Source organism: Natator depressus, chromosome 9 (assembly GCF_965152275.1).
Source record: "Natator depressus isolate rNatDep1 chromosome 9, rNatDep2.hap1, whole genome shotgun sequence".
NCBI classification, from domain to species: domain Eukaryota; kingdom Metazoa; phylum Chordata; order Testudines; family Cheloniidae; genus Natator; species Natator depressus.
Window position 1 is genome coordinate 47,933,730 of NC_134242.1, and position 11,044 is coordinate 47,944,773.

General features: G+C 42.7%; 1 protein-coding gene across 6 annotated transcripts in view; it reads left to right on the forward strand.

Moving 5' to 3' along the window:
• The window catches only part of STAG1 (STAG1 cohesin complex component), a 363,241-nt gene that overhangs the window by 338,593 nt on the left and 13,604 nt on the right, over positions 1 to 11,044 (forward strand). For all 6 annotated transcript variants that reach the window (XM_074964074.1, XM_074964070.1, XM_074964075.1 and 3 more), the window contains 2 exons: positions 7,222 to 7,393; positions 8,389 to 8,499. In XM_074964074.1, coding sequence (XP_074820175.1) covers positions 7,222 to 7,393; positions 8,389 to 8,499 — 283 coding nt within the window. The remainder of the gene's footprint in view (positions 1 to 7,221; positions 7,394 to 8,388; positions 8,500 to 11,044) is intronic.

Below are 11,044 nucleotides of genomic sequence, written 5' to 3' on the forward strand. Positions count from 1 at the left end.
CTTGTTTTACAAATTCCTGTAGATTTTTCTTTTTCTTTATGAAATCGTTTACACAGATCCCCACTCTTGAGGATATATGCTGAGATTTGCAGATCCAGACCCATTAAAAGCATTTGGTCTTAGCGTGGAGATAGGATATGATTACAGAGTTACATGTTAGCCCTACTGTTTGTTCCCCCTCTGATTTCTGTTTTTCTAATTTGTGTTCCGATCGGGAAATTACATTCTCTCACTAGCGTTGCCACACAAACCCAAGTGCTAAATTCTGACACAGCCTGACATTTTGGCAAAAACACAGGAAAAATGATAAAAAGGAAAAATATAAAAATTAATAAAGCTTCAGAGAAAGGTGACTTACTAGTATGTAGTTCTTGGAGGTGATGGTCTATATTGGGCCACATTTGTCGGATGCACATTCATCCTTGTTACAGAGCCATCTAGAAAACAGTGTCCATTGCAACCTCTCACATGCTTCATAAAGGACCCACATGTTCATACATAATGGCGTATAGAGAGCCAACATCCCGAGCTCCATCCATTCCTTGTCTCCACCTACTCTAAGTTCCATTGTAAGACTCCAAAGAAACAGAAGTCAAGTGGGAAGTATCAAACAATAGTAACCTTATCCCCTCCTAAGCAATGCTTGCAGGACTGCTTTCCCAAAGTGGCATCAAACCTAAAGACAAAATCGACAGAGTATTGCTGTGCCTTGATCTTCACTTAGAGACATTTCTGAGTCCTGCTGTGAAGGCAACTTTTGTATAGATTAAATGCGTTTTAAACCCTTCAGGTACAGACACTCTTGCAAAGTCATTGCAGGTTTTCAGTCAAAGTCTGAGTAGAAATTAGTTACCTCTGTGTTAGTTTCTATATTCAGAAATTATCCAGAGGATTTACAAAAAAGCTTAATCCTTTCTAAATTGCTACTGAGGGCATGTCTTCACTTACTGGGGATCGATGCTGCTGCAATCGATACACCAGGGATCGATTTTAACGGGTCTAGGGAAGACCCGCTAAATTGACTGCAGACCAGACCTGTCGACTCTGGTACTCCACTGGAATGAGAGGAGTAAGGTAAATTGACAGGAGATGCTCTCCCATCAACGCAGTGTGGTGTAGACACCGCAGTAAGTCGATCTAAACCATGTGGACTCCAGCTATGTTATCACTTAGATGGAGTTGCGTAACTTAGGTCGACTTACCCCGGTAGTGAAGACAAGGTCTAAAAATTCATTGGGAGCATGCTAGGGCAGAAGAAAATCATTACAAGCTGACCCTATTTAGAGCAGCCCTGAAACTTCTCTACGTTTCATCAATAGTTGAATCAACCCCCAGCAGCCTTGAGGACCAGGAAGGATGAAAGGAGGCAGAAAGCCCTTAAGGTATAGCTGAGGATTTGACCCCTAGGCTAGGCAGCCTCGCCTCTTCTGGTAAAATATGAGGCCTAAACAAAACACTGGTAAATTAATGGATCGATCTTGATGAAACTCAGTGAGAGCAATTTTTTATAGATACATGATACATGGAACCATCCCCTAAGGCTCAAATGGTGATTTCACAGGACATGTAATTACCAAGTTCAAGTCACAAGAAGATGTGGATCTTTTAGTTGCAGGGGACACTACCAAAATCTCTTTACAGTAGGGATAGTACTGCCGTCCTCTCTGTATTGAAGTCTTCAGTCTCAGATCCTGTGTGCAAGGGAAATGAGGGGGGCCTGGGAGGCACTGTCCTTAAATAGCCATGCTAGGGTTTACAAGGGGCTAGAAGGCGCATGCACTGCCCTTATGGATACTACTAAGCAAAGTTGTTCAGCTTTAGCATGCTGGGTGTGCATATACTGGAGTGGAATACACATCTGCACCCATATCTCAAAGGACAGTTACAGTAAAGGTAAGAAACCATTTTATATGGTGCTAGACAACTTGTAAACTCTCTCAGAACTATGGAAAGACATAACGACAGTAGTCAATAGTAATAGCAGTAATTAATAGCAGTAATTGCCCACAGAAAATCTGTATTTTCCATGGGATCATTTGGTTAACATTTGAAATTAGACATTGGCATTTGGCACTGGTAGCACTGAACCCTTATAAGCAGTTAATAAAGGAATGGGAGAACCTAGAGTCACAGTTAAGAACTAGAATCTTCAGATGTAATAATCTGAAATCCAGTATGGAATCAAGTCCTCCCTTTTCCCTGGGAATAAGGAATGACTATGACTCTGTCTATAGATGTTTAAGTAGGATATATCACTGTACTATCTAAGTGCTGCATACTGATTAAAACTTAGTAGGCCAGATTCTCTGGTCTTTCCTGTTCTGTTTTCACTACCACAAAGGAGATGGATTCAGTTCTAATTCCCCTTATAGGGATTCTTTGCATAGAACACCATAGCCATCACCTACAACACTCTCTCTGTGGTCATTAGTGAACGGGATGTGTGTATCAACAGAAGGAGGAGCAGCGAGAGCTAATTGCACTCTGACTGTGCTTAACTGGTGGACAGTGTTACCAGGGCCATTAATAACAGGTGCAAAATAGAGCATCCTCCAAGTTGCTCCAAACTGTGCTGGGGCTAGTGCTGCAGCAGGAAATCAGGGAGCCATACCTGACTTACTTATGCTCCCTCTGCGCCGCCGCCTGCCCCCCCTGCCCACACACACATTTTCTACTGAGCACAGAAGAGGCTCAGGCCCAGTATCTGCCTGGTCTGTCAGTTGTAGGAGAGCTATGAGCTTGCTGATAATTCTGTGTTTTGCTCTAAGATTAATCTTGGTCTGGTACTTTTTTGTGCTCCGAATTTTCTTCTGTTTGTTTCTTTAGGGAATGTTAGGGCAAAGAAGTGTGGTTTATAGTGTGACCTCAAGAGGGTGGTTTGTGGGGCTGTTTGTTTTCTCTTGGTGGAGTGTTCCAGAGTCTTGGGCCTGTTGAGATGGTTCTGGGTCCTGGTAAGTGTAGCATTTCTGATGTGTGCTGCTGTTCTTGAAGGAAAAGCCATCTGTGGAATCAGCATGGGCCTATCCCAATGAAGACTTTATAATCTTAGTACTAGAAGCTTCATCAGGATGCAGTTGTACATGCAGAGCCAGGGCAGGCTGTTTTTTGACTCATTTCACTTAAGAGACAGGTAGCTCTGTTCTGTTGCAGTTGTAATTTCATTAATTTCTTCTTTAGACTGAAATAGAGAGAAGTGCAATAATGTAGCCTGTGGGTGACAAATACTTGGTTAACTGCTGTGACCAAGTCTTTGTCCAAGAGATGTGGACAGAATCTTCCCACCAGAGGGTAAGTGAAGTGACCAGCAAAACTGCATGCTATCTTAGCTGCTGGAGAGCATGTGCTTAGTAGCTTCTCCAAGAAATTCCAGTTTGCATTACTTCATATTCTCCTAGGTTTATTTTAAGCCATCTGATCTTCATGTGTGCTCCAGTCTCACCCAGACACTGTTATCTATGAGAAAGTAGTGACTGCACTGTTTGAACAGGATACATAAAGCTGTGTCTCATCAACTTGTGGTGGTCATTGCATCCCATGGCATCTCCCTGTAACCTTAAAAGGTTATACACAGATGTTAAATAGGAGTAGTGATAAATCATTTAACCAGACATACACCATTAGTATTTGTATCAGTGTTATTTGCATTGAGTAGCAGCTAGGATATGGTCACAGTAGGACCCCAGTGTACCAGGCACTATACAAACACGTAACAAAAAGTCAGTCCCCACTCCCAGGAGTTTACAATCCACAAGAGAAAATAGATAGATTCAAAAGAGATCTAGTAAGATTACACTGTGAAAGAATGCTGTGTGGCCAAATACATAGATTCATTATCTTTCTCAGTTAGGAGAGAAAGAAAAGAATATGTCAACAAAGGGAGGAAGTTAATATCATATGCTGTGTTTCTGATTGTTGCCTGAAGAAATGTCTGGGATACCCAAACTGATAAATAATGTGGTCACTGATGTCTAATCTCAGAATATATATATATCATAAGGATGGAGGCATCGACTCCATTGTCTACAAGTATTTTCAGAATTGCCAAGTCCTTTCTCCTGTGTGGCTGGACTGAGATCAAGAACAATAGCAGTTTGGCCCCTTTAAGTTCTTTTTCTTTTATAGTACATGTAACAAACAGAAATCTGTTTCAATCCCTCTGATCAAATGCCACTATGACTATGATGATTCCTCTTTTAAAGGTTTTATGGGCTTTACTTATGAAATATGGTAGACTGTTCCAAGTAGATAAGAGATTTTACATCTACATTCAGACCCCCTTCTTCCTGCAAGGACAGCCAGCAGTCTGACATTTCTGAACCTTACTTGATTTTCTAAGGATTCCATTTACTGCAGTTGTTTTATAACATGATTCCATTATTCAGAGGTGCAGTTTTTAGATAACTGGATAGTATTGTCTAAGTCCTGCACTTTTCATTATTTTTTCCCATCTTGGCTTCCAGCTTAGTAAATACTGTATAGCAGAGATACCCTGAATTTAATTTGAACAGATGTGTTGCAGGAAATGTTTTAAGAATTTAGGAATGAAGTGGCTGTTCTGTAAACAAAAATATGCAGACCGTCAATAAAATCAGCAGTTGTGCCAGAACATTGGAGGGTAGCCAGTGTTTTACCTGTCTTTAAAAGAAGGCTCTTGAGATGATACTGGGAATTCCAGACTTACAAGACTTACTGTAGTATCTGGTGAACTTGTTGAAAGAATAGTTAAAGATAGATTAAAACACCTAAATAACTGTGATATGGTAGGGACTAACTAGCAAAGCTTCTGCAAAGGAAAATCATGTCCCACTAGTTTAATAGAGTTCTTTGAGCATCTCATCAGCAAAATGGTCGATAAAGGAGAACCAGCTTCATATAATTTGTTTGGACTCTCAAAAGGTCTTTGCCAAAGTCCCTAGGAAGATTCTATTAAGGAAATAATTAGGCAGATGAGAAATTTATTTCATGAATTAGAAACTGGTCAAGAGACAGACAAGAAAGAGTAGAAATAACGAGCCAATTTTATCATAACAATTGACTAATAGCAGGTTGCCACAAGATTCAGGATTGAGGTATTGAATACTAGGATCCAATTCTAGGGTTAATGAGCCAGAAAAGTTGCTGGGGACGAAGACCAGGCAGGGGTTGTGGGCTGCGATGGGGTGAAGATGCAGTGGCGGGTGAGTGGGGTTGCAGGCTGGTGGGTGTGGAGTTCAGGGGACAAAGGGCAGGACTGGGCTGGGGCAGCCTGGTGTGGGCTGGGCCAGTGTGTGGGGGCCAAGGTGCAGAGACCCTGACTCTACCCGGTGGGAAGGAGCCTCCCAACTCCTGTGCTAGAGGGATGGGCATCCATGCTGCCCATTCACCTGGGTTCAATGGGCTGGAAGCTGTCCCCTGCTGATGCCCATGTCCTTCTGTGGCTGAGCAGGGGCTTGCTCCCCTTTAGAGCCCTGGGCACCTGGTGCCAACCCACCTGGAAAGGGCACACATTGGGGTCTGCCTTGTCACTCTCCAATCTAGCTGCTTGAAGTTTGGGGGTGGGGGTTGTAGCATCAGGGAAGACACTAGGGGTCCAAGGCCAACTTTTAAGGAGGTGGGAGGGGCGGCACACTGATGTTTTGCCTAGGGCAGCAGATCAGATCCAGTGGCCTCTGCCAGTGATTAGGCAGTTGGACTGTGGGGTCTCCGCTCAGGATGTGTTAGAGGATCCCAGTCAGGGGCAGTGCCTGGAGTCTGTTCAGGCTCTGGAGGCTTAAAGAACACAGGGATTCAGTTTGGATCTCCTCACAGCAGTCTGGTGAGTATCCAACAGGGGGAGCTCAGCCAGATCTGGGACAGGCTCAGCCAACAGTCTGGTCCAAAGTCTATATATGGCTGATACTCGACACAAATCTGCCTTTTATATGGATTTCCACTGGCATTACTTCGTCCCCAAAGGAAATCAAGCACAAAGGAGGAACTGAAAAGACACTATGAGATAAATTTGAATGGCAGAGGTGCTTCAGGGGCATTTGTGTTAGGGTAAATTCAAGAACAAGCAGGCAACAGTTAAGCCCAAAAAGAAAAAGGCATGAGAAAAATGACAAAATCCAATGGGATCTCCCTTCCCCGCCCTCCTTTCCTAATTCCTCTCATCGCTTACTTCTCCTTTCTGCCATCAGTGAAACTGAGATCTCTTGTCTGTTCTCCTCTAATCCCTCCGCCTGCCCCAGCAACCTTATCCCATTTTCTGATCTCCCTTGCCCATGCTGTCATCAGCTCCCTCATCTTTCTTCTCAACCTCTCCGTTCCCTGTGGTTCATTCTCTTTGCAGTACAAGCAAGCATCCTTTTGTCTCTCCCACGTTAAAAGAACTCATGGTTGATTCTGGTTGCATCTCCAGCTACCACCCCATTTCCCTTCTCCCCTGCGTCTGTTGGCTCATTGAATGCTCTGTCTGCAATTGCTGCCTGGAGTTCTTTTCCTCCACTTCCATTGTAAACAGAGACTCTCCTTTCTAGCTTCTGCTCACTCCACTCCCACCAAAGTCTCTGATGACCCATCCTTAGCCAGATCTCCATCTCCATCCTTATCTTGTTCTCCCCCTCATCTGTTTGTTATATCCACATGTTGTGTCTCATGTTATAAATAGATTGTAAGCTCTTTAGGGTGGGAACCATCTTTGCTATGTGTATGTTCAGCATGTGGTTCTCTAGGCACCACTGCAATACAAATATTTATGGTTGATTATTATTATTGTTTATTAGATATACTTGCTTTGAGGTTGAAATGTTGTTGGGAATACCTGGTAGTTCAAAGAAGGGGGGTGGATCCTGTTCCTAATCCTTCTTTGGCATAAGGAGTTGGGATCCTTCCTCCTCAGTACTAATACAGAATTAAATTAGAGCTGGAAATTAAACTTCTTGGAGATTAGTCCAAATTGATCCATCACCCAGTTACCTATTTATAGTGTAAAATACTGAATTTGTAAATTTACAGTTTTGCAGAATTTGCTGTAACTGAGGTAGGGAGCTGTATCAATATGTACCAGTGGATGAATACATAAATTCAAATCCTGAATTAGTACTGTATATGCGTTCTAAAGCGTATACTTTATGCAATATGTGCCGCCAATAAATATCCTGTTTAAAAGTTGGCTTGAATAAGTTATGAATCATAATAATATTGTGCTGAATAAATTCACTATCTCAAGTAACTAGCTAAATGTAATTTTTCTTTTTATAGATGAGAGTCTGGAAGGCTCATGGCTAAACAGGAACGACACCATTCAAACACCAGGGGCTCTGCAAACACCACAGCTCACTTCAACTGTATTGAGAGAGAACACTAGACAAATGGGAGAGCAGATTCAAGAGCATGAGTCAGAACATGGATCTGAACAAGATTTTTTACACAAGTATGTACCAAGATGTTAGGCTCAAATGTATTGTGCTGAACAAGAAACACATGCTAAACAAAACAGTTGGGATAGCAGTAGCAGTTATACAACATATTTGTGGTTTTACATTTGCAGCATATATTTTAGGGGGGAAAATCTTTTGGCTGGTAGTTCCATGGGTTAGCCTGGTATAAATTGTGTCAAATAATATCATTTTTTAGATTCTCAGAAAAAAACTATGTTAAAACAAAGGTAGAAAGGGCATAGCCATAATTTAGGGGGGAAATATATTACAAGGATGCTGAAATTATCCAATGCAATAACAATATGATTATTTTAAGGCATTTTAGTGTCTGTGGCCCTCAATTAGTTTTAACTGATTTTTAAAGACATGGAATTTTTCTTTTCTTTTTTCACCACCACAAGGCAGAGTTAAGGTTATTTGGGTGCCCTAACCGTGCATTTTCATAACTTGAAAAATGTTTGAATTTCTTTTAAGTTTAACTTAAAAGCTCTTTTCCTAAGCTTATAATGCTTGTTTGGGGGATAATTATAACATGCCTGTAATTTATTTTACACGAAATTACTGATCTTAACTCCAGCTTTTTTAGTTTGTCTTGGAATATCCTTGGTTATCTTAATTTAAAAGTTCATACATGAACACTGAACAAGAAACTTTGAGAATGCTACTATATGATACTTCTAATACTTTGAAGATATGTAATATCAACCATACCTTTTGTTTGTTTGTTTTAACTTTTATAGGCAGATTCACTGGTATGCTCTTGTTGCTTTGTCATTCTGGAGCAAAGCAGCCAGGCCATACTAGCCAATGAAACTGAGTTTACAGGAACTTTGTTTTGCCAGTGTAGTGCAAAGCCACCAGAGTATATGCCCTGTTCCTCCTGTCTTGAAGTTGGCCTGAGAAGGAATTTACTGATGTGGCATCTAAAAATCATAAATACAAAATCAGTGCTGTGACTGAGTTAGTAATGCTGCTCTCTATGTGTTAGTCCCCAGATGCAGATATCTTGGTTGGGCCAGCAGAAGCTAGAAGATTTAAATCGAAAGGACAGGACAGGAATGAACTACATGAAAGGGAGAAGTGGTGTAAGGCATGCAGTGTAAGTGTTCAAACCACCAAAGATCCTCTTCATGATGAGTAATTGAATCAATGAATCCGTTAATGATGGACTTAACCCTGCCCTGTATAGTTGCTATTTTATTAGGGTTTGTACAACATTTTATCTTTTTTAATAAAAGCACACTAACAGCTTTATGAAGTTATGATGTGCATCAGCAGAGGGAGGGTGGGCTAAGGTTTGGCACTCAGCTCTGCAAGACATTGATCTCTCTGGCCGTATCTATCAGAGCACTTTAAGCATAAGAGTACTCCCACCAAAGTCAGTAGGACTACTCATATGCATAATCATTTGCTGAAGTGCTTTGCTGGTTGGGGCCAGAGTGCCTAGCACCTTACAAGATCAAGCCCTTAATGCTCAGGCCTGGGAATCAGTTTTGGGTTCTGTTCCCAGCATTCCTGGTGATTTACTGTGAAACCTTGAGCAAGTCACAAGACCTCTCTATACTTGCTTGCCCTATTGTAAAATGAAGCTATTACCAGTTGCCTGCCCTGGAGGGTTGTTGTAAGGTTTAATGCTTTGAGTAGCGTCCCTATGAGTGTTCCACTTCCAGCGCGCATGCACCTCTTGAGCCCTTGATCAGGGATTTTCAGTTAGCAGCGTCTGTTCGACTCGTGCATGCACCCTATGCCTGGTACCAGACACCAAGGCTATACAGTTCTCAATCACCTCAGCCTGAGACAGAGCCTTAGTTGTGCACCTTGAGCATACCTTGGCTTTTCTATTTTTCTATAGTTAAGATAGTTAGTATTGTCAGTTGTAAGTAAAGTTATATTAGTTAGATAAGCATTGAGAGGACTGTTTTTTCTCTCCTCTCTTTTCCCTTCAGGAGGCTTGTTTTTCCTAGCAGGGCATGCCTTCGTCGCCAGGCTTCAAATGCTGCCTCTCCTGCCGAGAGGTTATACCTGTAAGGACAGCCACTCTAAGTGTGTCTGTTTGTTGGGGGAGTCCCACATCTCGAAGAATTGCAACCTCTGCCTGGCCCTCAAGTCCAGGGCAAGGAAGAACAGGCAGATTAAACTCACACTATTGATGATGGAACACTACCTTCGGTCAGCTTTTGAGTCAGGCCAGGAGACACCTCTCCACATACCTGTCTCTGGACTGATCCAGTGCCCTTTCAACCTCAGCGCAGGCTTCCCCTAATAAGGTAAAGACTTTGGAGGCTTCATTGAAGACTTCTAAAAAGAGGAGCGCAGACTCTCACATTAAGGAGCCAGCTCTGAAAAAGCCCAGGAGAGTTCTACAGAGAGATTTACAGTCTCCAAAGCCTCAACCTCTTGACTTGATACCACTGAGTTGAAGGACTCCTCCTCTGGTACTGGGGAGGTGGTGAAGTCCCAAAACTTAAAGGAGAGACACAGCTCCTATAGGGCCTCGGTATCCTCTACCAGCAAGGAGGGCAAACATAGGCATTCTGGATTGGCATCATCAAGTTCAGACCAGCTGTTGGTACCTATGTATTCGTCACCAAGCAAGCATTGGTGCCAGACACCATCAGCATCTACTTCAGTACACTCTCCATCAATGGTACCATCAACTTCAGCAACTGCGTGCTCGGCTACTGCATCAGTAGTGATCTCCTACTCGGTACCACAAGAATTCAGACATACAAAGGATCTCTCTAAAACAGATGAACCAGAGTCCCTGCTCTTTATGGTTACCAAGTGTCTCTCGGTAGCAAGACCTCGATCTCCTGACCACCTTCCTCTGGTAATGCAAGACTCTCCTCCTTTGGATGAGATGGAGGAGGATGAAGGAGACTTCCAGTTAGTCTCCTCTATTTCTGTTCAGGGTTCTCCAGCATATCCCTTCAGGAACCTACTCTCTGACAGTCACAGGGAAGATCATTATCAAGCCATGGTGGAACCAACCCTATATGCCATCCCCACTTCCACATGGGTCTCGCCATGGCCATACTTGGATCCCGGGGCTGCCTATTGGAAACAATTGGCCTGACCACCAGTACCATCTTATAGGAAGGCTAGAGTTATCTCCTCCCCAGCCAGCCCCCTCAAGACCACAGGAGGAGATGTTTGAGAAACAAGAAGCCAGGGCACATAAGGAGACCATCCCTCAAATACCTATTTCATCCTCTTCAGTTGAAGCAGTTGCCTCCACCATCATCCATGGCTGATGATTTTCAGCAATTTTAAGGTTTCATAAAGAGGGTAGCTGACTCTCTTCAAATTCTACGTGAAGAGTTCAAGGATTCACAGCACAAACTGTTGGATATCCTGCAGTCAGCAACACCCTTTAGAGTGGCATTACCAAACAGTGAGGCACTCCTAGATCTAGCTGAAACTGTACGGCAGACACCTGCTACTATTCCACCTTTGTGTAAACAGGTGGATAAGATATATTATGTCCCCCCAAGGATTCTGATTTTTTGTTCTCCCACCCTCCACTTGACTCCCTATTGGTGGATGCAGTAAACGAGCAAGGTAGGCAGCACTTCTCTAAGTCCACTGTATATGACAAAGACTAGAAAAGACTGCATCTCTTTGGACAAAAGTCCTATGCATCA